Source organism: Capricornis sumatraensis, chromosome 22 (assembly GCF_032405125.1).
Source record: "Capricornis sumatraensis isolate serow.1 chromosome 22, serow.2, whole genome shotgun sequence".
In the NCBI taxonomy this organism is placed as follows: Eukaryota; Metazoa; Chordata; class Mammalia; order Artiodactyla; family Bovidae; genus Capricornis; species Capricornis sumatraensis.
The window spans coordinates 38,065,194-38,092,984 of NC_091090.1; the positions used below are offsets into that span (position 1 = coordinate 38,065,194).

The 27,791-nt window shown below is 39.0% G+C and overlaps 1 protein-coding gene and 1 non-coding gene across 2 annotated transcripts; one reads left to right on the top strand and one right to left on the bottom strand.

Annotated features, from left to right (window-relative positions):
• Nucleotides 1–13,352: 13,352 nt before the first annotated feature.
• LOC138097903 (chorionic somatomammotropin hormone 2-like) lies at nt 13,353–25,923 on the bottom strand. The gene is made up of 5 exons (XM_068994133.1): nt 25,749–25,923; nt 18,925–19,106; nt 16,345–16,452; nt 14,400–14,579; nt 13,353–13,544 (listed from the first exon to the last, which is right to left on the bottom strand). The coding sequence occupies exons 1-5, from the start codon at nt 25,921–25,923 to the stop codon at nt 13,353–13,355; spliced, it is 837 nt and encodes a 278-aa protein (XP_068850234.1).
• Nucleotides 21,102–21,210, top strand: LOC138069862 (U6 spliceosomal RNA). Its single transcript, XR_011144128.1, has one exon. It is a non-coding gene; the product is annotated as a U6 spliceosomal RNA (small nuclear RNA).
• Nucleotides 25,924–27,791: the final 1,868 nt, after the last annotated feature.

Below are 27,791 nucleotides of genomic sequence, written 5' to 3' on the forward strand. Positions count from 1 at the left end.
TATTAGAGTGGTTTGACATGCCCTCTTCCAGTGATCTTCCTGACCAGGGATGGAATCCAGGTCTCCTGTACTGCAGGCGGACTCTTTACTATCTGAGCCTGCAGTTCCCAATAAAATGAGTCTAGACGTATACAGAAGATGCGTGATTGTCTACTTTTGTTTCCTGTGACAGCGGCTTTTTTCCAGTTAACACATCAGTCCCATTTCTATTCACCTGAAAGCTATCTAGAATGCAAGTTCTTTCTGAAAGAAAAAATAAATAAATAACACTAAAAGAACTTTCATCTGGAATATTGGTTCAGATTTTGTCCAGTTGTCAGTTTATTCAAAAGACTAGAGGCTGAGTATTTGCTTTTAACTGTAATATTTGCCTCAAAAGGAACAAATAAACTGGTCTGTGAAAAATGCCAGTTTCTGCCATGGTTGATATTCAATAAATAGTAAGTGCAGGGTAGTTGGTGCAGCCTTTGTAAACCTAAGGGAACTGAATTAAAGCAGTGGGAACTGGTGTTGTTCAGATAATTAACTATAAGACAGAATGTGGTCAGTGAGATAAAAATGGCGAGAATGAAATTAGGAAGCCATAAGGAAGAAGATAGTACTTTCATCTGGAAAAAGTAGGTAACAATTCATTAAGGAGGTGAATTTCTTTCGTGCCTTCGAAGAGAGAGTAGGTGTTTGTGTACAATGTAAGAATATTTGATTTGTAGACTCTCCTTAAAGTATTTTCATCGGTCATGATCAGAGAGTACAGCTAAGAAACTGAACTCCTCTAGTGAAGTTGAGGATCCTTTGGTAAAAAGTACACTCAAGTGGCAGGTTCAGAGCACTGTCTCTAGTTCTGTCCTATTCAGCCTTTGAGTCAGTGACTCGATTATCACATTTCTTAGGACATGAAACTGTGAGGGCTAGTGTATGTGGAATAAAAGGCCTTTGTAAATTAGGACTTAAATTTTAATAGAAAAACAGAAATGAGCTTAATTTCAAAGTGAAATGTTGCACCACAATTGGGACACATGTCGAGAGGGAAAAGCATAGAATGCCATATGGCCCCATAACAAGGAGACCTGAGCTGTGTCAGAGTCAGGAAAGGCTATTGTGAGGAAGTGTTTTTTACTGAGATATGAAAGATGTCGAGGAAGTAAACATGGAAGAAAGAGAGGGTGTTCCAGGGAGAAGAAGGCACTTATAAAGAGCTTTAGCCGTATGTGAGAATATAGAGTGAGAAGAACACGCATGCCAGGATTGAGCCTTCAAAGAATTTAATTTACTTAGTAAAACTTATGCTAACTGGGCAATGAATACAAGGTGGAAAAAGATCACTTCTGTGCAAGAGATAAGAATCAAGTTTTGCAGAGCATAGGAGGTATTTCCATGTACCGGGTAATTCAGTAAAGATTCACTTAAACCTAGGAAACCTGGTTTCTATTGCTACTTTTGCATTGAGTTTTATAAGTTTAGATAAATGACTTAATCATTCTTGGATTTACTTATATATCCATAATATAGGAGGATTGTCTAGATAATTTCCAAGGTTTCTTCCTTTTCTGAATATCCAGTGAATCCCACTGGTTATTATCTGGAATTAAAAAAAAAACAAAAACAAAAAACAAAAACAACCTTTTACATACCAAGTGTAATATCTGAACTACCTACAAAATTATATAAAAAGCATTGAAATTCTTGTTTTTTTCTTTTTTCAGTTTTTTTAAAATGTGTTTTCCAGATAAAATGGCAAGATATTTAAAGTATACATGACAATTTAAATAGGTATACATTATCAATGGATTCCCTCATTGATTTAATTAACATATCTATTAATGACATCTCACATATTTACCTTTCAAGATCTTTTTGGTGAGGACTTTTAAGTTTTACTCTCTTACATGTGTACTGAGTGACTTCGATCATGTCAAACTCTTTGTGACCCCATGGACTATATAGCCTACCAGGCTCCTCTGTCCATGGGGAATCTCCAGGGAAGAATGTTAAGGTGGGTTGCCATGCCCTCCTCCAGGGAATCTTCCTGAACCAGGGATTCTACTCTTTTTTCCTTATGTAATGTCCTTGTATTCCTTTGTCTTTCCAAATTTTGTTTGCTCTAAAATATACTTTATCTCACATTAACACATGCTTTTATCCTTTTATTTTCCAAATATCCATGCAATTATTTAGTTTCTTGTGCTTTCCTGGTGGCTCAGACAATAAGGTATCCACTTGCCTTGTGAAGACCCGGATTCAATCCCTGAGTTGGGAAGATCCCCTGGAGGAGGACACGGGAATTCGTATTCTTTCCTAAAGAATTCCATGGACAGAGGAACCTGGTGGGCTACAGTCCATGGCATCACAAAGAGTCAGGCACAGCTTAGCAACTTCACCACCACCTGGTGTTCCTTCACATTTATTCCTTGGGAGGAACAGCCCTACTCAGGCTGCCTTCTGATCTAGGTTGGAGGACAGGAATGCTGGGCCTGGCTTGTCTTCTCTTAGGTGCTGCTGTGTTGCTCTTCCATTCTTCAGGCCCTCATCTAGTTCACCTTCTTCTTGCCAAATATACAAGGTCCCCTTTAGTGGTCTTTTCTTTTTTCCAGAACAAACAAAGGTGTGGGCACTAAAAGATCAAGGCCATCTTGTCTGAACCAGAAGCCCAAGGTGTGTTTTATAACCTAGGGAAGAGATTTCATGGAGGGAAGTTGAGGAGGAAAGTGGAAAGGAGTCCACAGTAGACTGGAGATGAAAGTCATGGAGTCCCTTTCTTTAGAAGTCATCAGAAGCTGAGAAAGTATTTTTTCTAGGTGATATGTATATTCAGCTCTAGTGAGTACATTTTCTGTTTCAGAAAACTGTAAGCCTTCTGTATTTTTTCATTAATTTTCTTTACAAATGCATATATCTAATGATATCCATATGACATTTTATTCATTCTTCTAGGCCATTGCTCCACCTTTATTATGACTTGAGATTTAAACCCTGAAAAAAAGATATCTATTGTAGAGTTTGGATTATTTTCCAGTAGATGAATTGATGGAATAACAAAAGAACTAAAGATGATTACTTAATTGAGCTCACAAAATTTTATATATGCATATGAAGAGAGTTATTCACATATAATTGTATTCTTGGCCCCTTGTGGTATTCTGAGAACATTGACTGAAACTGTATGTAATGAAATTACTCTATTATGATAGTTAAACAACTCATATAAATATGTGTGTACATTCAGAATCCATTAGTCCACTTGCCATAAATATGAGTGTCCTCATCCCCTGGGGAAGAAAATGTTAGCATTTCCATTTATTTTTATCTCAGTGCTATTTAATTTATATTTTGTGTATATTTTTTAAATGTCATAATATATTAGAATAGCAATGCATATATAATATTTTATAATAATATTTAGTGACCTAATAATTAGGTCACTGACAGTGTGTTGAAAAATGAAAAATAATTTGGAGTTTAGTTCTTCAGGAAACAGAAAATTATCAAAATTTGCTGCATAAAATGTTACTTAATTTGGGGGAGTTTACCAACCATTTTTTGTGAAGTCAGTTCAACTGAAGAGAGGCAGAATGTTCAGAACATCCATGTTTGCATGAGTTTGCATAGAGCCTCAGAGATGGAAATATTTTTGAAGTTGGGTAGAAGACCAAGAGACCTGCCTGTGACTGGACAGGGGAAAACTAGAATCTTGAATGCAAGAGAGCATGTTTGCTCCCCTCAGTGTGGTCTAAGTTGTTTTTCTTTAAATCACCTCCCTTTCTTCACCTTTATTCCTTAAACCCCATCCTCAGCTTTACTATTTCTTTTCCAATAGTACAGATCACCTGTTAACATACCATATAACGTACTTGGATTCATGTTTATGCAGATTATTTGAAGATAATATTTTAGACCCAACATGATTGCCAAAATGCACATTAAAAAAAAGAAAACTGTACTAGTTGTTTTCTTTATCCAAAATATAATTATATTCCTTTTCAAAAACTGTTCCTTACATAGGTGTGTGTACATATATGTTTATATATATAAATATATTTCCATCTAGTCAAACCTATGGTTTTCCCAGTAATCAATATGGATGTGAGAGCTGGATCATAGGGAAACTGGGCACTGAGAAATTGATGCTTTTGAACTGTGATGTTGGAGAAGACTCTTGATAGTCCCTTGGATTGCAAGGAGAGCAAACCGGTCAATGCTAAAGGAAATCAGCCCTGAATATTAATTGAAAGGACTGATACTGAAGCTGGAAATCCAATACTTTGGCCAAGTGATGCAAAGAACTGACTCACTGGCAAAGACCCTGATGCTGGGAAAGATTGATGGCAGGAGAAGGAGATAGCAGAGGATGAGATAGTTGGATGGTATCACCAACTCATGGACATGAGTTTAAGCAAGCTCCAGGAGATGGTGGAGGACAGGGGAGCCTGATGTGCTGCAGTCTGTGGGGTCTCAAAGACTGGATATGACTGAGTGACTGAACTTAACTGAAGATATGCATATGTGTTATGTATATAACATAATGATTATATGATCATTATACATAGGTCACATTGACAAATATGTTATTTTATTTTCAGGCATCATTATACATAGTTAATATTGACATACAATGTTATTTTGGTTTCAGGTGTACAATGTAATTGTTTGAAATATATTGCAAAATGATCACCTCAATTAGTCTGGTGAAAATCTGTCACTAGAAATAGTTATAATTTTCTTCTTGTGATAAAAACTTTTATGATCTCTTAGCGGTGTTCAGATAGACAATAAGTATATTCCCTTTTTGACTTAGTGCAGTTAAATAAGACAAGTGGCTTTGAGTCTTAGAATCAAAGAATCATGTTGAAATAGTTGAGTTGAATCAAACTTCTCAGTGCCAACTCATTACAGCTTTCTTGAAAAATCCATTCCTGATTAGGCCCACCTTGCTCCATCACACATACTATGTTGTGCAGGCATAGATTGGTGTTTCAGGCTTATGCTATGTTTCCCACTTGTCCATGCATTTTTTTTCTCGATATTTTTCAGTGCTTCATCCATCTCCTGTCTTCACTATCCAAACAGGTTATAATTATGGCAGAAGATATCTAAGTAGATAGACTCGCAATTGCTGCCCATTGGGCATTTTGAAAAGAGGCTGGGAAGGAGTCCTTCCAGTATTGTAGTTTACTTTCAGGCCATTAGAAAGCTTTTCAGTTTGAAGAGTCCATCAATACAAATATATCTCAGGAGTGAATACTGTTCATTTATTTGATTAGTGATTAGCTGATCATCTGCTGAGAGCAAGGCAATGAAGTGTTAGTAATAAAGGGAGGATTCAAGTAAAAGGATGAGAACCTCTTGGAGAAAGTGGGCACATGATTAAGGAGAGCATTACCTCTAGTTTGTTTAGGTTTTAGGTTTTGTCTAGGCTGGCTCTGTAAAGGTATGGGTTGTTTCCATTTGATTTCCATTCATCCTCTATGCTTTACAATGTATGTCTTATTTAAGTATTGAAAGTGACTAGTGACTTACTGCTTATCACTGGGTAGTCGTGCTTTGGTTCTGGTATTCCATAGGGTCTAGCAGAGGCACCTTAGATTACTTATTTCTATCATTTGCTGCAGAACCTTAACATTTTTTGGTGATTTCTGGTACTAAGTTGATGAAATACAGGAAAATAGAACTCAGGTGCTTTTGGATAAAACCTTAATTTATCTCCTCCCTTCTCTCTGACTTTTCAGTCATTTATTGACTCAGCTAGTCCCATATTGTGGATGCCTTTTTTGACTCTAATGTCTGCCTCATTCCTTGCATGTGGTCAAGGTCTATTTCATTTCCTGTAGCTCTCACATGCTTTGCTTCTTTTCACTTGGCAGAGCCTTTTTTGATTTTTAGTGTCATAATGTTCCCAGCTCTTTCTGGTCTCTTTCTTTTCCTCTACCAGCCCCAACAGCCACAACTTCACAATCCACATTAAAGTTTCTCTTTTCTAGTTATGGACATTCTGGTCCCTTGGACTAAATGTTCTTGGTTTCCTGTTGCTTTGTAGAATAAAGGCAAACTCTCCAAATTGGAATATATAATTCTCCCTAATGCATAAAAATCCGTACAAGTATTTCTCCATTCTAACCCTACAATAATATATACAGTATATCATGGGAACATAGTCATGAGAGATACAACGTGTATGGTAAAACATGAACATTTCTTGCGTTTTTGTCAGACTTGATTGTTCACTAATACCTTATAATGCTATATGTATTTGTTTCCTTGATCTAGGTTGTCTGAGATCCTTCTTCATAAGCTGATCCTAAATAAACTGACAGATATACTGTTTTCCTATTTTTCCACATCAATATCACATCAACCTTTCAAAACTCCATCATAAAGCCATCCTATTTGCGTGACTCCTATGACACACTCAGATGGCTCCTAGCTTTACTTCAATCAACTGAAGCACCGTGTTGACCTCACATCTTCTTCTTCAGTCTACCATGTAATATAGCAGCTTGTGTGTTTATATCACCCTCTACTTTTTCACAACTTGTGGGTCTACTACTGGAAAAAATAGATTTTTTTAAACCTCAGTTTAAGTCCTCACTGTATCCATGACATGTCGTTTACTAATCTATAAGGTCAGTGAACTTCAAAGGTTCTTCATTTACTTGTTTCCATTCGGTAACTACTGCTACTATTCTTGATATAGTAGGGCCATTTCTTCAAATGTAATGTTACATGGAAATCTGTAAAAGAGGGGGAAATCAATGCTTTCTGAGTGGCAAGGATGTGATTGTTAAATCCTGTCCAAATATCCCCACTTTGGCTATTCCTGACTGACTCTATAGACTCTCTATGGCTCTGTTCAATATTGTCTGAAATCTACAGTATTCATGTTATACGTCACAGTCAAGCAAGGAGAGACCTCTGAATGTCATCACTACTGTTCTTGATGTAAAGTCCTAAATTTATGCTTGAAATAAATTTTATGAGACAAATACATGCAGACGTGTGTGGTATATTGGTGACTGTATGTTTCCTCCAATTGCATGGTCCTCCTTATTGCCAAATTTTCCTTGTAATAAACAACATCCACTCTGCTGGAAATATCTAACATTGCAGGAAACAAAGTTAAGCATGTAACAAAATAGAATTAGGTGTTTTAGGCAGTAAATGACTTAGAAAGTGCTTATAGGGTTTTTTCATGGTCTTTTGCCATTTGAAAGAAGAAAGTGAAAATACAAGAAAGCTAACACTTTACATGCATGAAGGCACCAAAGGAGGGATTGATAGACTGCTTTTGGGGAGAGTATTCTGTCATGTTCTGAAAGGTTTGGGTCATCCCAGGTAGAGACAAGGGCAGGACTCAGGCAAAAATAACCCTGCCTACGAGAGAAGAGGTTGGTTTTGCTGAACAGTGTTCCTGTATGTGGGTGAAAGGTGTTTTTGCCTAAAAGAAGATAATTTGGCTAGATTCTGCCCTGAAGAGTTGCCAAGCTTTGTTCATCTCTAGAAATATGGCTTTTAGTAACAAAAGAATACTCCTAATATAAAGAACAATTTCAAGACAAAGATGAGAAGAGAAAATGGAAATAAAAGTAAATATGAGATATTTGCTCTTAGGATATTAAAAATATACATATATATTTGGGTCCTTAAAAATAGAGCATTTATGTGATTATGGTTTCAGTGTGTCTGCCCTCTGATGCCTCTCGCAACACCTACTGTCTTTGATTTTCTCTTACCTTGGACGTGGGTATCTCTTCACGGCTGCTCCAGCAAAGCTCAGCCCTTGCTCCTTACCTTGGACAAGGGGTATCTCCTCTTGGCCACCCCTCCTGACCTTGAACATGAGGTAGCTCCTCTCGGCCGCTGCCCCTGAACTCAGGTGTGGGGTAGCTCCTCCCATCAGCAGCCTCTGACCTCAGGCATGGGGTGGTTCCTCTCGGCCGCCATCCCTGACCTCGGACGTGAGGTAGCTCCTCTCGGCCGCTTCTGTGCCATCACAGCCTGGCACGCTCGGCCTCCGTCTCTGACCTCAGACATGGGGTAGCTCCTCTCGGCCGCGCTTCTGCAGCCGGTGCGCTTCTGTGCAGTCCGCCACAGCCAGCACGCTTCTGCTCAGTCCGCACAGAAAACTATTCAGTCTAATCACACAGACCACAGCCTTGTCTAACTCAATGAAACTGAGTTAGACATGCCATGTGGGGCCACCCAAGATGGGTGGGTCATGGTGGAGAGGTCTGACAGAATGTGGTCCACTGGAGAAGGGAATGGCAAACCACTTCAGCATTCTTGCTTTGAGAACCCCATGAACAGTATGAAAAGGCAAAATGATAGGATACTGAAAGAGGAACTCTCCAGGTCTGTAAGAGCCCAATATACTACTGGAGATCAGTGGAGAAATAACTCCAGAAAGAATGAAAGAATGGGGCCAAAGCAAAACCAATACCCAGTTGTGGATGTGACTGGTGATAGAAGCAAGGTCTGATGCTGTAAAGAGCAATACTGCAGAGGAAACTGAAATGTTAGGTCCATGAATCAAGGCAAATTGGAAGTGGTCAAACAGGAGATGGCAAGAGTGAACATCAACATTCTAGGAATCAGCGAACTAAAATGGACTGGAATGGGTGAATTTTACACAGATGACCATTATATCTACTACTGTGGGCAGGAATCCATTAGAAAAAATGGAGTAGCTATCATGGTCAACAAAAGTGTCTGAAATGCAGTACTTGGATGCAATCTCAAAAAAGACAGAATGATCTCTGTTTGTCTCCAAGACAAACCATTCAATATCACAATAATCCAAGTCTATGGCCCAACCAGTAATGCTGAAGAAGCTGAATTTGAATGATTCTATGAAGACCTACAATATCTTTTAGAATTAACACCCTAAAAAGATGCCCTTTTCATTATAGGGGACTGGAATGCAAAAGTAGGAAGTCAAGAAACACCTGGAGAAACAGGCAAATTTGGCCTTGAAATACAGAATGAAGCAGGACAAAGGCTAATAGAGTTTTGCCAAGAGAACACACTGGTTATAGCAAACACCCTCTTCCAAAAACACAAGAGAAGACTCTACACATGGACATCACCAGATGGTCAACACCGAAATCAGATTGATTATATTCTTTGCAGCCAAAGATGGAGAAGCCCTATACAATCAGCAAAAACAAGAATGGGAGCTGTTTGTGACTCAGATTATGAACTCCTTAATGACAAATTAAGACTTAAATTGAAGAAAGTAGGGAAAACCACTAGATCATTCAGGTATGATCTAAATCAAATCCCTATGATGATTCAATGGAAGTGAGAAATAGATTTAAGGGACTAGATCTGATAGAGTGCCTGATGAACTATAGACGGAGGTTCGTGACATTGTACAGGAGACAGGGATCAAAATCATCCCCATGGAAAAGAAATGCAAAAAAGCAAAATGCCTGTCTGGGAGGCCTTACAAATAGCTGTGAAAAGAAAAGAAGTGAAAAGTGAAGGAGAAAAAGAAAGATATAAGCAGCTGAATGCAGAGTTCCAAAGAATAGAAAGGAGACATAAGAAAGCCTTCCTCAGTGAGCAACGCAAAGAAATAGAGGAAAAGAACACAATGGGAAAGACTAGCGATCTCTTAAAGAAAATTAGAGATACCAAGGGAACATTTCATGCAAAGATGGGCTCGATAAAGGACAGAAATGGTATGGACCTAACAGAAGCAGAAGATATTAAGAAGAGGTGGCAAGAATACACAGAAGAACTGTACAAAAAGGAGCTTCACGACCTAGATAAAAACAATAGTGTGATCACTCAGCTAGAGCCAGACATCCTGGAATGTGAAGTCAAGTGGGCCTTAGAAAGCATCAGTATGAACAAAGCTAGTGGAGGTGATGGAATTCCAGTCAAGCTCTTTCAAATCCTGAAAGATGATGGTGTGAAAGTGCTGCACTCAATATGCCAGCAAATTTGGAAAACTCAGCAGTGGCCACAGGACTGGAAAAGGTCAGTTTTCATTCCAATCCCAAAGAAAGGCAATACCAAAGAATGCTCAAACTGCCACTCAATTGCACTCATTTCACACGCTAGAAAAGTAATGCTCAAAATTCTCCAAGCCAGGTTTCAGCAATATATGAACCATGAACTTCCAGATGTTCAAGCTGGTTTTAGAAAAGGCAGAGGAACTAGAGATCAAATTGTCAATATCCACTGCGTCATGGGAAAAGAAAGAGAGTTCCAGAAAAACATCAACTTCTGCTTTATTGACTATGCCAAAGCCTTTGACTGTGTGGATTACAATAAACTGTGGAATATTATGGAAGAGATGGGAATAACAGACCACCTGGCCTGCCTCTTAGGAAACCTATATGCAGATCAGAAAGCAAAAGTTAGAACTGGACATGGAACAACAGACTGGTTCCAAATAGGAGAAGGAGGACGTCAAGGCTATATATTGTTACCCTGTTCATTGAACATATATGCAGAGTACATCATGAGAAACACTGGGCTGGAAGAAGCACAAGCTGGAATCAAGATTGCCGGGAGAGATATCAATAACCTCAGATATGCAGATGACACAACCTTTATGGCAGAAAGTGAAGGGAACTAAAATGCCTCTTGATGAAATTGAAAGAGGAGAGTGAAAAAGTTGGCTTAAATCTCAACATTCAGAACACTAAGGTCATGGGGTCTGGACCCATCACTTCATGGGAAATAGATAGGGAAACAGTGGAAACAGTATCAGAGTTTATTTTTGGGGGCTCCAAAATCACTGCAGATGGTGATTGCAGCCATGAAATGTAAAGACGCTTACTCCTTGGAAGGAAAGTTATGGCTAACCTAGATAGCATATTGAAAAGCAGAGACATTATTTGCCAAAAAAGGTCCATCTAGTCAAGGCTATAGTTTTTCCAGTTGTGATGTATGGATGTGAGGGTTGGACTGTGAAGAAAGCTGAGCGCCAAAGAATTGATGCTTTTGAACTGTGGTGTTGGAGAAGACTCTTGAGAGTCTCTTGGACTGCAAGGAGATCCAACCAGTCCATTCTGAAGGAGATCAGTCCTAGGATTTCTTTGGAAGGAATGATGCTAAAGCTGAAACTCCAGTACTTTGGCCACCTCATGCGAAGAGTTGACTCACTGGAAAAGACTTTGATGTTGGTAGGGATTGGGGGCAGGAGGAGAAGGGGATGACCTAGGATGAGATGGCTGGATGGCATCACCGACTTAATGGGCATGAGTTTGAGTGAACTCCAGGAGTTGGTGATAGACAGGGAGGCTTGGGGTGCTGCAATTCATGGGGTCACAAAGAGTCGGACACAAATGAGTGACTGAACTGAACTGAACAGCATTTCATCCTTTACTACCCAAGTCCTTGACTCACTTTCCCTTTGCCACTTTTCCTTCCTTCTGTCTTTCTCTTCCTTCCCTTTTATTCATCCCACTTTCCCTTCTACTTTTTGATTTCCCATTTTCTGTTTCCTAGGAATTACTGCTAAAGCCCTAAAGATGCTGCAACACCAGCCCAGGAACATCACTGTCTTCTTAGGAGAGCCACTCAAGAAACTGGCCCTTATCCCAGGTTGTTTGGATGCTGTTGAACAGGCTGAGAAATGCTAATACAGTCACATTGATCCAGTCTCAGTAGAGAATCAGTATATTTGGAGGATTTTATAATTCAGGGACCTTCTAGGGCATGTTTGTAAGGCCAAATAGTTAATGACAAGGATAGTTACTCTAAAAGGAAGAGAGAATGACATCTCAGTTCTCAGATAAATGTGTTTTTGAATCCAGCATTCTAATTGCCTCTGTGTCTATGTGACCAGTTGGACAATTGTCCAGAGGCCCCAGGTGGGGGACAGATGCACACCAGCATTTCTGCCATTCAATTGTTCAGAGTGTTTATGATACATGGATTTCCTGTGGGTCAGCTAGTAGGCAGCTCACTGTGGGCTACTTAATTTTCTCCAGATGGTGCTTGCAGAGTGAGGGAAACAGAGAAGCTCTGGTGACTACTGCAGGTGGGGAGCTGTGGGTTCCAGAATATTTCCCTGATTATAAAAGAAATATGAAGTTGGGGATCCCCAACCTGTGAATGTCCTGGAAAATTACAAGGATACACCACAAGAGAAACATTTGTTAGTCAGGGGTAATTTCAGATCATTTCATCTGGACCAACAAAAGGCTACAACAGCACCATGTAAGTCAGTGATGTCAGAACTTTTCCCTCTCGTTTCCATCTACCCTGTTCCAATGTGGCCCAAGGAATGAAGATCCAGAGAGGGAGAGAGAAGGAACCTTGCAGAAATGTACACATCTGCATTTCCTGGTAGGTCCCCTGGGCCTCAGCAGGGGAGAGGGAAACACTGAATAGGCTGAATATGAGATGGAGCTGACACTTGACTGACCTGGACTTGTGAAACCCAGAGTGATGGAATGTGTGGAATGGCTGCAAGGTGATGCAGGAGATGAGGATGCAGTGGAGTGTGGGTGACGACAGCCCCTGGAGGAGGATGAGCCAGGTCACCTTTGTATCTGCTGTGGTCTCAGCCTTTGTGTCCCCCAGAAGTTTCATATGATGAAATCCGATACCCATGGTTATGGCATCCATAGGTGGGGTCTTTGTTAGGTGATAGAGTTATAAGAATGGAGCCTCCTCAATGAGTTGAGTGCTTTTATATAAAAGAGACACACAGAGCTCCTGAGCCCTCCCCCCGTGTGAGGATACAGTAAGAAGTGTGTGACCAGAATGGACCCTGCATGACCACACTGTGGAAATCCATTTCCTTTGTTTTTAAGCCTGTGATATTTTGTTATAGCAACCCAGAAGGACTAAGACAATATCCTAACAATCTTTAGAGAGTTCAGTAAACCTCATGCTATTTATACAAAGGTGCAAAGCATTTGTATTGTCTAGTGTAACACTGTGATAGTTGGCTGACAGGTCGTGGCTGGGTTTCATAAAGAATCCTGAGAATTCAGTCTTCTTGGTAGCATGACCAGAACCATCAACCATTGTCTAATTCTTTGATTCGAATAACTTGACCCAGAATAATTGGCTGTGATTCTTAAGTAATCTTTTAATGGTCTTCTTTGTAATGCCAGCTTCCTCTATTTGTGACTAATTTTAATAGGAGCTTCATTCTCTCAATTGTAGGTGTGGATTTTCTTTTGATTTTTCTATTAAATGAAGATAGGAAATATGAACAATTTGCCCTCGTAGATTTTGACATCTCTACAGAGTCTGTGTTTATTTTTTTTTAAGAGAAGACCCATTTCACAGAGCATGCATTAAATTTCACAGAGCAGCTGTAAATTTCAAAGTAGCTTGCTATGGGATAGATCATTATGACCATCTCAGAACTGGATGGGATGGATGTGGATTTAGCACGTTTTGCGGATTCGGCATGCCAGGATCTTGGTGTACATGTCAACTTTATGTGAATCACTGCGCAGGCACTGGAACAGGTTATAAAATTCAGAATGACGCCTATCTTCATCGCTGGATGTCAGGGATGGGAGTCCTGACCAGTAAATACGAGCCTCATACATCTTCCACCTGACTGGAAAAATAATCTGAACACCCAAAAGATAATGACTTCTTATGCATTTTATTAGTGTTAGCTTATTTTGTCCCTTCTAATTATCAATTTACGATATGGGGAAGACATACAAATATAAAACTCTCTGAAGTGATGTGAAGTTGCTCAGTCGTGTCTGACTCTTTGCGACCCCATGAACTGTTGCTTATCAGGCTCTTCCATCCATGGGATTTTCCAGGCAAGAGTGCTGGAGTGGGTTGCCATTTCCTTCTCCAGGGGGTCTTCCTGAACCAGGAATCAAACCCAGGTCTTCCACATTGCAGGCAGATGCTTTACTGTCTGAACCACCAGGGAAGCCCTCATAAAACTCTCTAGATATGGATTTTGGAGCCAGCCTATGAGAAAACTATTAGGAAGCTAAAACCTAGAAACATAACTCAAGTTTAGTTTTAACTTTCTCCTTCCTTCCTTCCCACTCTCATCCTTTAATTTTAGGAGAACAGAGAAAGAAGACAAGTGGAATTTGAATAGCAGATGTCCTGGGATATTTTGAAGAAAATGCTGATCTTTGTAATTCTATTCTCTAGTTCTCTTACTCTTGAAGATATTTCAACCACCTGTGCCCAGGAAGAAGCAAGATTTTGGTGGAATTGTGTGCAATGCAGGGAAGGCTGCACATGTCAAAAATTGCAGTGAAATTCTGATTCCTTTACAGTAGAATCTATCACTATGAATGACTAGGCTCCTGCTTTATGTAGTAGCAGTCTAGCATATAAAAGTCATGAATCTTTTTCTTACAAAATGAGATATTGCCAAACTCCTTACGCATTACAGAGGTCATCTCTTCCATTCATGAAAAAAGCAAGAAAGCCCTCTGCAGGATGCTCACCTGGCTGAATTGCCTCTCTATGAGTCCTTGAAGTTTGTCTGAATTTTTCTCATTCTTTATGGCATTTGATAGGATAGCATCTGAGACATTTCTCAAACTCGGCAGCTCTTTGACTAGATGATACAGAGGTCTATTCCAGGAGTACAGTAATATGAGTATCCACTTACTAAGGTCTTCATTCTAAGCAACCATAAGAAACAATCTCATTAAAATAATCACAGTTCAGTGGTTTTGGTAACATGTGGTCTTTGCTCAGAGCAGCTGACCTAAAAAACTTGGTTATTCCTATGTGTATGCAGAGATATTTGAAGGTAGTTAAAGTTGTAAAAGTATAAAATGTAAGCTATTAGTTCACACTTCACTGAATTATTAAGAGCCTAGGTATTTTAGAAACTGATTCTTCTGATGCGTTCTAATATATAACATGAAGAATTTTCCTTTTTCCTCTGAAATTCTACCACCACTCAGTGGGTTCTTTTGTGTTTGTATATTTGCGTGAGAGAATCTAAGTGTTTACGGCAAGTCAGTACGTGCCTGCAGTGCCTGACCCAGGAACGAGGGATTCCACCTGTGCCCACGCCATTGTCACCCAGTGATTCATTCGTATTAATGAATCAGATGAGTCCTTTGTATTGATTTTTGATCGGTAATTGTTTTATGATATTACAACAAAGAGACAAGGAAGAAGACATGGCATTCCTAAACAGGCTTCTCTCCTCAGCTGATCCCGACACCAGCCCCCTGCTGATCTCAGAACACTCTGTTTTGTTGACATGTGTCCGGGCAGAAAATGGCACAGCATTATCTTTAGTAACAGCATCAATGGGATTCACAATGGAGGTTTCCCCCTCTTAGTTCACTACTACTAGCAGAATTGAGCCTGAAAATCCCAGGGGCTGAAGATCTCTAGTTAATATGCTTGATTTCTTTAAAGCCATGAACTGTTTTAGTGGTAAAGAACAGAGAACTGAATAGGATTAAATATAGTAATGCACATAAAGTGCTCAGTAAAATATATGTCCATGTAGTAACTCTCAGTAAACTTTAAATTTAAGCTTATTGAAAAATCCCTCCTCCTCCTCCACTTTGATATTTTTCCTTTACTTGATCATTTTCTTTATTAATGAGCTTAACAGAGGAAAAAAATGCTGGTATCATAAAGAAAGTTGTAGAGGGAGAAGATAGTATTTTAAGGGGGGATGCATGTGAAAATATTTTAAATAATGTTAGGATGAAGGATAATACAGGAAATCAGAAAGGAAAGATTATAATGATGAAAATTTGGAGCTGCCACAAATGATTGAGGCTTGACATGTAAACTGTGTTGTCCTCAGAACAGAGGCAATTTTTGTGGACAGGAGAAGCAAGGCAATGTTTTATAGGCCATTATGGGGGAGACTTACAAATTAAGAATAAAAGGTGACAGAGGAGTCATTGAGAATAACGAATGAAGGTGGTGTCAGGGAAGTAGAAGCAGAATCAGATTCTTGAAAGGAAGATGCGAGGGCTCAGATGGTGCCGTATAGGACTCCACGTAGCAGTCACTAGTGATATGGAGTACTCAAAACTGGGTGTGTTTCTTACATTTCATGAATTTTGCAATCATATTTTATACATGAAAATTCCCATTTATTTCCTGTTTTTGTACAGTATAATAGCTGCAATCCTGTGTCTAATACATTGGTTGAATTAAACTTGTCTGCATGGACAATTTATAGATCTGTTATTTATGTTGCTTCTACAGATCTTTAGTCACCACTTGTTTCTGCTTATGCTTCACTAATTGCATAATATAATTTCTCTTCAATTGCTTACAGTTCCTTCACCTTTTTCTGTATGTACAGTTACTATTACCTCTAATAATCTGAAGCCTGGTAAGCTACATACTGTTTCATTTGATCTGGTAAAAAAAAAAAAAAAAAAAAAAAACAGGTGAAAGACTCACGTTCATCTGTTGGGCTTTGTCTCTTTCTTCAGGAGTATGAAGGCAATTGGTGTGGCAGCTCTTGGTGGCATTGATATAGTACTGTTTGCCCTGGGCATATTTTTCATTCTGAAAGTGATCATGCAATTAGTTAGGGTCGTTGGGCATTTAGTAGTTTAACCCATTACCAGAACATTAACATGTTTGATAGACGTGTAATTTGTTTTAATGGGGGGGCATCACAAAATTTGAAAGTCATTCCTTTCGTACTTTTTCTATACATTGTCTCTATACAAATGATTTTACATAAAACATTTCTAAGTTTAACATTTCCCCTTCTCTGTTTTATCATTACCTTTTTTTTTTGTTAGTATTTGAACGAAATATAGTACATGCTGCTGCTGCTGCTAAGTCACTTCAGCCGTGTCTGACTCTGTGCGACCCCATAGACAGCAGCCCACTGGGCTCCCCTGTCCCTGGGATGCTCCAGGCAAGAACACTGGAGTGGGTTGCCATTTCCTTCTCCAATGCATGAAAGTGAAAAGTGAAAGTGAAGTCGCTCAGTCGTGTCTGACTCTTAGCAACCCCATGGACTGCAGCCCACCAGGCTCCTCCATCCATGGGATTTTCCAGGCAAGAGTACTGGAGTGGAGTGCCATTCTTTTCTCCAAATATAGTACATAAGTACCAATAATTGGTGCCTCCCAGGTGATGATAGTGGTAAAGAACATTCTTGCCAATGCAAGAGATAGAAGAAGACTCAGGTTTGATCCCTAGGTGAAGAGCATTCCTTGCAAGAGAGTACAGCAGCATACTCCAGGATTCTTGCCTTGTGAATCCTATGGACAGAGGAGCCTGTTGGACTTCACTCAGTAGGGCTGCAGAGTTGAGTTGAACACAACTGAAGTGACTTAGAATGCATGCAAGCACCTATATTTAACCATTTAATTTCTTGTTTCTTGTGGGTTAGAACCAATATATTCCCTTATAAGGAATTATACAGTTATGACTTTGACTTATCTCTGAATCCGCACACCAAAAAGCTTAGTATTCATCCCAGGTGCAGAATACAATCTTGTTTATGGTGACAAAATAGTACGTCAGAAAAACAAGGCATAAAGTTATAGGAAATACTAAGCAATGGACTGAGAATAATAAGAGTAGAAATCTAGCTAACACATTGATAGAGAAAAAGTAATCTTTAGCAAAAGTTATGAACATTTAAAGAGATTACTTGGTAGAGTTGGAAAAAAAATGGACAGTCAATAATGGAGGATGAAACAAAAACTAGTGAATAAAAAGAACTATGCGAATTTACTAAAAACCTTTAGTATCGCTTTTTATTAGCTGTCTGCTCTACTGTGTGTTCCTTGACTGACCTAAAAGAATTAACATACAACTTTTAAATAACTTCATCAGAAAGAGAATAATTGTTTCCAATTGTAAACTCCCCTTCTACTGTAGCTCTAAAGCTATACCCTGCAAATCTTAAAACAATAATTTGTAGCGTTAAAAAAAAACTACCATTATTTGTCTTTGTGACAGGATTTCAGCTTTGCTTAACATATTCCATACACCCAGTTCACTGCAGAGCAGTTCTCATTTATTGGCTATTTACTCTGAGCCTGGAGAAGAAAGCTCAGAGAAAAATTGAAGCATCAGTAAATCAACATGCTTCCTTTTCCCCAGTCCCACCTAAAAGTGCTTTGTGTCAGGTAGTATTGTGGACTGAATGCGTGTTCTTCAAATTCATGTGTTAGAGACCTAACTGCCAAAGTACTGTGTATTGAAAAGGGTTCCAACTTTTTGGGACCTCATGGACTGTAGCCCACCAGACTACTCTGTCCATGGGATTGCTCAGGCAAGAATACTGGAGTGGCTTGCCGTTTCCTTCTCCAGGGAATCTTCCAGACCCAGGGATAGAACCCAGGTCTCTCACATTGCAGGCAGATTCTTTACCATCTGAGCCACCGGCGAAGCCCATTAAGGTTAAATGAGCTCTTAAGGTAGAACACTGATCCAATAGGTTTAGTGTCTTCATGAAGCAAAACACCAGAGAATTCTCTCTGTGACTCTGTGTCTTTTATTCTATCTCTCTTCCCCACCCACCACCCTGTGTGAGGACACACGGAGAAGCCAGCATGGGAAGAAAGTTCTTATCAGAACCTCACCTTGCTGGCACCCTTATCTGGTACCTCGCCCCAAGAACTGTGAGGAAATAAATTTCTGTTGTTTATTCCACTGAGTCTATTGTATTCTTTTATGTCATTCCAAGCTGACAAATACAACATCATTTACTTTGGAAATTTACAAAAGAAAATGAATGAAAGGAAATTGAAAACATTATTGCACTTCTAATGAATCTTTGAGATTTCCCAAAACTGATCCTTTCTTCAATTTCCACATCTTATCAGCAGACGGCTTCTTTGACATAGAGATTGTGTTATTTGAAGTTGGCTGATGTAGCCTTCTTGTTTAAAGGATGGTATAGCCCAGTCAGTTACGCCAGGTTCCATCTGGGAGCCTGGTGGGCTACAGTCCATGGTGTCACAAGAGTCGGACATGACTTAGCATCTAAACCACTGCCAGCATAGTACTTACAAACTCATTGAACATTATGGTGGAAAGGTAATGGAAGTCGTGGGACAGCCTGGCGGCATCGATAAACAGGTCTGTAAGTGTTTTCAGGGGGATGTCAAATACATCTGGACTGCAGGATGGGCATGAGTTGCCTTGGCACAAGAGCAGATTTGACAGGACCAGCAGATGGAGCAGGCAGGACACTGCTTAAATAAAAACATGAGCCATTATGAGATGATTGAGTCACCTTAGTTTAACAAACCCATCCTGTGGAGGGAAGCCTTCTCTTTTCCTGTTTCTCTGAGCAGGATTTGGTGCTGTAGCAGCTGGGGTGGGGAAGAAGGAGCACATTCTGTATCAATTTACATGGATGATGATATTTGCACAGATAGATAGTTGGAGAATAGGTTACTCCCTGCATTTTTGTATTGCTCCCAGAAGTGCTTCTGTGCTCTGCAAACATTTGGAACTTAATTCTGAGCCAGAGTGTTTAGGCCATTCTTTTAAGACAGTTTAATGTTGGAACTCTGCAAACTCTGAGCAGCAAGGCCCTCTAGGAGTTCGTAAATTTTCTCACTCTACATTGACTAATGCCTGCATTTTAGACACTGAAATTACAAGAAAAATACCGTAGATCTGTGTGGTTTACTATCACACTGGAGTAACAGTAAACACATTAGTGACTGATTGTACTACAGAGTACAGAGAGAATACTAAGAGAAAAAGGATACTGTTTCTTGGGTCTGCTCACTCACCTTAGTAACCTCATGCATGTCTTTGATACTTTCCCAAAAGCTTTCAAACATCTTAAAATTTGTGTTTCACAGGAACCCTGTGAGATAGCCTTAATCTTCACTATGATCATGAAGTTATGTTAATGAAGATGCAATGACTTGGAGAGGGCAAGTAATTTTCCACAGGTCCCATTATTAGCAGATGCAGTTGACTGGGCACCAGTACTACTCATCTGTTCACTTCCTGATGTCACATCACACATGCCTGTGGCTCTCGGTCTGCATTTGTGCAACCAGGACCACATCAAGAGCTGTGATGACTCTGCTAAAGAGAAAAATATTTTGATTTGACTGCAAAACAGCAGTGATCCTAGAACATTGTTTCTATCCACTTGTTCCACTCTGTCTATAAAACACTCACTGTTAAAGTCTTTGACAATTATCAGTGTGGGGCCTGGTTCTGCTGGCTAGCCTTTCTTCTAGGCACCGCAACAGCTCTTCTACTTTTATGCATCTTTAATCTTCTCATTACATTTTTTTCTTTGAGAAAACAGCAAATAAAACTCCAAATGGTAATACAAGAATATTACCTCGTCAGCATCCAAGACAACGTCATTGGCTCTGCAAACAAGGCCTGCCCTTTCCTGACTTTGACTATTTAGGGACAAAATTTACCTGTCTGGTCAGGAGTACATCCTAACAACCCATGGGGCTTAGGTTCTGAACCGTCTCCAAGCGTCTCCTCTTTGATAGGAGAACTAGACCTTCCTGCTTCCGTGATGTATTGTAAAATTTCAGAAATTATTCCTGGCCCTACCTTTGGCCAACAGAAGCATAAAATCATAGACTCTTGCACGTGTGATTTTAATATTACTTTTCCTGTGCATCCTTTGTAAGTAAGCAGAATTTAAGACTGAAGTGAGCAAGAACTGAGTTTGGACAAGAGAACTGATAAAATAGAGATTTTATCCTCCTGAATGAGATCTGAACATGATTCTTTTTCCAATTTACCAGAAGAGTGGTAATTTAATGAAGGATAAGATATTAGCATTTACGAGGTTTTCTCTGCTCTTTGTTTGTTTAAAGGGGCATAGTATCTGAGAATAAACTGGTCATTTGAAATTACGTGATGAAAATAAAAGAAGTGGTTCTCAAAAAGGAGACATATAAGTTGAAGAAATTTTGGACTATATCTGTCATCAGCTAAAGACCTTATTGTGAGAGGAAAGGAGAATAATAGGTTGTATAACACAGACGTGTTTGTGTGCATATATTTCTGTGCAGGTATACATGTGTTATGCATAAATATGTGATTCATTCCTACATGGAATTTTGGACATTATAAAATTCAAATTCTATAATGGATAGTAAATATAGCAGAATACCCTAATTCCTAATGTAATTGATTATTTATTGGTAGATGACTAACTATATGATTTTTTATTCTGCTAAAATGTTAGATGTGTGTTTGCTTCAGTAACACGTATATTAAATAACTGGAATAATACTGAGAATATTAGCATGGCCCCTGCCCAAGGAAGACACACAAATCTGTGAAGCCTTCCATATTTTTCTGTAACAACTTTGAGGGTTGGGACAGGAAGGAAGGTGGAAAGGAGGTTAAAATTCGAGGGGACATAGGTATACCTATGGCTGATTCACACACTACTGTCTGTGATTCAGTGCCATAGCAAGCTATAATCCTTGTCTGTGTTCGCTTTTAGGTGGTATAGTGCCCAAACTTTGAAACTGAGCCTGTTCCCAGAAGCGCAGTCGTGAGTCCTGCCCAGGGTGTTTGTTCCTGATGCTGGAGGCTTCTGTTTGCTGGTCACTAAGGCCCAAATTTTCTCACCTGAGCATTCTCTGGGTCTATCATGTGCACAAGTCTTTATATTTTGGTGTTCTAATTTGATTCTCTTATTCCTTTAATCAGACTACCAAGTCCCTTTACGGTTTATTTTTCAGACCCTTTTGTGCTTTGATCTTTCTGATGCTCATTCGTGTATCTGCTTCCATGTCTACCTCTCTGAGTAGTTTTCAGTGTCTACATAAACCCTACCCTATTTTCTTGCTGTCTGGATTTTGGCGTTTAGCATCAGCATATTTTATGAACTTCATTTTCCTTCTGGGTCCGTTTCTGGTATACATTTAAGCTGGTTCTTTCATATCTGGCTTCTTTATGTTTTCTCCAAAAATTAGAGAACTCTGCTTTCTTTCTAGGCAGGATGCCCCTTGTTTTGATACCATTGCTAACTTTCTGTGATTTCACTTCCTGCCTCATAAGCTTTGTCTTTCTCAATCTACTGTAACTTGAGTACTATGTGCTCTATGCTGGTATTACTATTTTAAATAAATATCAACCTAGCGTACATGAGAAATAAAGGGAATAATATTATAAGTGTTAGTAATAATACATTCCCCCAAATTATAATCCAGTAATGCTCCCAGTTTTAACTGACTTTCTATCCATGTATTGTTGAGGTCCCATACTCATTTTTCCATACTAAGTGTTTCAATTTTGAAATAGAATGTAGAAAACAAAGGAATGGAAAATTCTGAAAATCACCTTGGATTTTATATGCTTCAAGATTAAGTATGTAATTGTTAGTTTTTTTATAGTTAGTAGGGCTCTTTTAGCACATATATCTCAGTGTAGAGTGATAGCTATTGAATGAAGGCTGTATACTGGGAACTCCAATCACCAAACAGGTGATTGGAGATAAAGAATGCAATCCCAGGAAGACACAGGCTTCTGTTCTGGAAGGAAAAATTTACAATGTCTCTCATCTACTGTCTACTCTTCAGATTTTTCAAAACACTTGCTCTTCCTCTGCTCATTTAATAATTTGGGTTGTTTGATTTCCTTTCCTATAAGATGCACGAGCCTCTTATATATACCTGGATATGAAGCCCTTACCAAATACGTGCTTTGCAAATAATTTTTTTTAATTCCATAGGTTGCCATTTCATTCTATGGATAGCTTCTTTCACTATGCAGAAGGTTTTGTGTTTGATGTGGTCTCACTAGTTTATTTTGCAGTTCTTGCCTTCTTTTTTGATGACTGAGTTGTTTGAGATGCTTCTATTTTAGAAAGCAATCCTTTTTCAGTTTTTTTTTTTGCTATTATTTTCTCCCATTCTTACCAAAAGACACAGACTGGCTGAATGGATACAAAAACAAGACCCATATATATGCTGTCTACAAGAGACCCACTTCAGTCCTTGAGACACATACAGACTGAAAGTAAGAGGATGAAAAAGATATTCCATGCAAATGGAAAAAAAAAAAAAAAGAAAACCAGATTGGCAATTCTCATAACAGAAAAAATAGTCCTTAAAATAAAAACTGTTATAAGAGATAAAGAAGGACACTAACAAATGATTAAGGGATCAGTCCAAGAAAAAGACAACAATTTTCAATATTTATATACCCAATGTAAGAGTACCTCAATACATAGTTAAACACTAACTGACATAAAAGGGGAAGTTGACAGTAATACAATAAGTGTAGGGCATGTTAACACCATACCGATACCAATGGACAGATCATCAAAACAGAATTTTAATAAGGAAACATAAGCCTAAAAGTAGATATTAGAGCAAACAGACCTAATTGGTATCTTCAGCACATTCCATCCAAATCAAGTGCACATGGAACATTTTCCTCATCTTGAGTCACAAATCAAACCTCAGTAAATTTAAAGAAATTGAAAGGATATCAAGCATTTTCTCTGACCACAACACTATGAGACAAGACATCGATCATAAGAAAAAAAACAACAACTCTAAAGAACACAAACACATGGAGATTAAACAACACATTTCTAAATAATGAACAGGTTACTGAAGAAGTGTCTGACTCTTAGCGACCCCATGGACTGCAGCCCTCCAGGCTCCTCTGTCCATGGGATTTTCCAGGCAAGAGTACTGGAGTGGGGTGCCATTGCCTTTTCCACTGAAGAAGTAAGGGAAATCAAAACACTCATAGAAACAAGGAACAATGAAAACATGATGATCTAAAACCTATAGAATGCAACAAAAGCAGTTCTAAGAAGGAAGTTTATAGTAATACAAATCCTACCTCAAGAAACACAGTGAATAGACAGCCTAACTTTACATATCTTTAACTCTTTTTAAATTTCTCTTATCAATGTCTTAAAGGTTTTGCATCAAATCTTTCAACACCTTGCTTAAGTTTATTTCTAAGTGTTTTATCTTTTTGTGATGCAATAGTAAATGGGATTGTTTTCTTTATTCCACTTTCTGATAGCTCGTTGTTGATATATAGGTTGGCAACTGAGTTTTGTATATTGGAATATAGTAAATATAATGTATGCTACATCTTTAAAGAATAGACATTTTCCCACAAATAAGATATGTAGATGATCAAGAGGTATATGACAAGATGCTCAGCATCACTAATAATCAAAGGAAATGCAGATCAAAAGAACAAGAGAGACCATGTCATACCTGTTTGAATGGCTAGTACCAAAAATGTAAGAAATGACAAATGTTATTGAGGATGTGGAGAAAACAGAGTGCTTATGCACTGTTTGTGGGGATGTATACCGGTGCAACTACCATGAAAATGTACTGTGGAGGTTCCTCAAGAAATTGGGGCTGGTGCACGGGGATGATCCAGAGAGATGATATGGGGTGGGAGGGGCATTCAGGATTGGGAACTCATGTACACCTGAGGCTGATTCATGTCAACGTATGGAAAAACCAATACAGTATTGTAAAGCAAAATAAAGTAAAAATTAAAATTAAAAAAAAAAAGAAATTTAGAAAAGAACTGTTATGTGATGCATTATCCCACTTCTGGATATGTAGTCAAAGGAAATGAAATCATTGTCTCAAAGAGAGATCTGTATTCCCATGTTCATTGCAGCATTATTCACAGTAGCCTTGGTATAGGAACAACCTGAGTATCTTTCAAGAGGTGAATGGATTAAAACAATGTGATATGACATATATAGTTAAATATTATTTAGCCATTAGAAAAAGAAATATATCCTTCCATTTGTGGCAACATGGATGAAACTGAAGGGCATCACCCCAAGTGAACTAAATCAGAGAAAGGCAAATACCATATGATCTCAATTATAACGAAACTCAGTAGAAAAAAAAAAAAAAAAGATGGAACTCAGAGTACAAAAAATAATTACCAAAGACTGGAAGTGAAGTGAAGTGAAATCTGCTCAGTCGTGACCGACTCTTTGGGATCCCATAGACTGTAGCCTACCAGGCTCCTCTTTCCATGGGATTTTCCAAGCATAGTACTGGAGTGGATTGCCGTTTCCTTCTCCAGGGGATCTTCCCAACCTAGGGCTTGAACCCGGGTCTCCTGCATTGTAGACAGATGCTTTACTGTCTGAGCCACCAGACTGGAGGGTAGGACAAATAGGGAGAGATTTTTAAAGGTTACATATTTTCATGAATAAAGAATTAATAAGGTCTGAGGATCTAAGTTTGAGCTTCATGATCTAATCATGAGATCTAATCATGAGATTGAACAAGCTCTGGGAGTTGTTTTTGGACAGGGAAGCCTGTGTTGCCACAGTCCATGGGATCATATAGAGTCGGACACCACTGAATGACTGACTGAACTGAAGAGAGTGGAACTTACCTGTGTTCTCTTCCAAAAGCAAAAGACAAACATGTGTGGTGATGACAGTGTTACTTAATAGAAAGGGAAATGTGTTTCTAATACATGCACAAATGGGGGTGGACAAGATGACGGAGTGGTGGGTGGAAGTGCATCTCTCCACGATGCATCAAGAATGTCTAAAGATGGAGCAATTCTCACAGAAGACCAGGGGACACTGGCAGGACTCCCTGACTACTGAGAAGGAATATCCAGATCCATACAGAACTCAGGACAAAGGAAAGAAGGGACAAGGAGGAAGGGGAAAGAAGGAGGAGAGCAAGTGGAACCAGCCTGCACCTGGGGAAGAAGGAGCTGAAGCACCAGGGAGAGATTCCCATGTGCAAGGCCATCCACTGGGACGGGGGAGGCATTTGAAGCTGTTGGGGAGTGAACTCACTAATCTGTGACAGTCTGAACAGAGTGAGAACCACATAGACAAGCCATGCTGCAGCCTTTCATACCTCGGACAGGGTTGTAAGTCCACTGGTGTCCACGGAAGCTGGGAGCTGGAGCCATGGGGATTGTGGAATGATCCCAGGGTGAGAACTCCTGTTGACCATGGGGAGTCAACCTGATGGGATGGGATGGAGGAAATCTAATGCATGGAATGCTTCTTAAGGAAAGCCATGAAGCCATAAAAGTAGGGTTCAACTGCCTGTGGAGTAGAGCTGTCTCTTTCTCCATGCTGGTACCTGCAGGTTGAGCAATAGAGAAAGACCTTAGTGAGGGTGGTCCTTGAGTGCCTGATGCACTAAGCAATGGAGAACTTTGAATGTTTATATACCCGCCCCTACCCTATTCTCTGTCTAAATTTTGGGTTTAGCATTGTAATGTTTTATGAACTTAAATTTCTTCTGGTAGAGTTTCTTGTTTACAAATTAAGCTAATTCCTCACATCTGGTTCGATCTTGGTGTTTCAAGTAACTTTGAGACCCTTCCTTCCTCAAGGCAATACTGCCCTTTACCTTACTACCATTGTTGACTTCCCATACTTTGACTTCTTGCCTAATATATTCTATGTCTTTCTCTATTCACTATAACTTTAGTAATATGGATCCCTGTGTTGGTATTAATATTTATAATAAATTATTAATGGATGCAATAGAGAATCAAAAGGACTACAGTTACAACAGTAGTAATAAATTACCCTCAAATTACAATCCATTAATACTCCCATTTAAAACTGATTTTCTATCTATATATTATTGAGGACTCTTAATTCATTTTCCTTACTAGGTGGCTCAATTTTGAAATGAAACATAGAAACAATGGAGTTGTAAACTCTGCAAATTACCTTCCTTTTGATATGCCTCATTAGTAAGTATGATTAGCCTCCTCCCCTCAATGGGGCTGTTCTTAGTACACATTATAGCTCACTGTGGGGTGATTGCTATTGACTGAAGAATGTACACTGTGAACTGTAACTGTCAAACAAGTGAGTGGAGATGAAGAAATTAACACCAGGAAGGCACAGGCTTTTGTTGTTCTAGAAGGAAAACCTTGCTGTGTCTCTCATCTACAGTCTAATCTTCAGATTTATTGAAACTCTTACTTTCCTTACACTCCATTAAAATTTTGGATTATTTGGGGCTTTTGGCCCTTGAGTTGTGTGTCTTGCGTATTTTGGATATTAAGCCCTTATCAAATATATGATTTGGAAATATCTTCTGTCAATCTGTAAATTGCCATTTGATTTTGTTGATGTTTCTTTGTTTGGAGTTTGATGTGGTTCCACTTGTATGTTTTTGCAGTTGTTGCCTTTGCTTTTGGTGTGAAATCCCAAAACTCGTTGCAAAGACCAATGGCAAGAAGAATACCTCAATGTATTCTTCTAGGGGTTTAGTTGCTTAAAGTCTTAGGTTCAACTTTTAATCGCTTTTTATTTGATTTTTGTATATGGTAAAAGACAAGGGTACAGTTTCAATTTTTCATAGGACATTCCAGTTTTCCCAATGCCATTTTGAAAAGCTTGTCCTTTCCCCACTAGATATTCTTGGCTCCTTTTTCATAAGCTAACCAACAATATATGGGTTTACTCTTCTTTCCGGCTTTGCTGTTCTGCTCTGTTGATCTGTGTCTGTTTTCGTGCCAGAAGCAAATCATTCTGTTTTTGATTATTATAGCTTTCTAATGCAATTTGAAATCAAAAACCATAGTTTTGAATTTTGTTCTTCTTTCTCAAGATCATTTTGACTCTTTGGTATTTTGTGATATAATACAGCAGAATAGACCAAGAAGAAATGGAAAAAGGACACAGAAGAGATATACAAAAACATATCTTAATGACCCAGGTAATCACAATGGTGTAGTCTCTCATTACAGCCAGACATTCTGGAATGTGAAGTCAAGTGGGGCTTAAGAAGAACTGCTGCCAATAAAGTTAGTGGAGGTGATGGAATTCCAGCAAAGCTATTTAAAATCCCAAAAGATGATACATTTAAAGTGCTCCACTCAATGTGTCAGAAAATTTGGAAAAGCCAGCAGTGGCCAGAGGACAGGAAGAG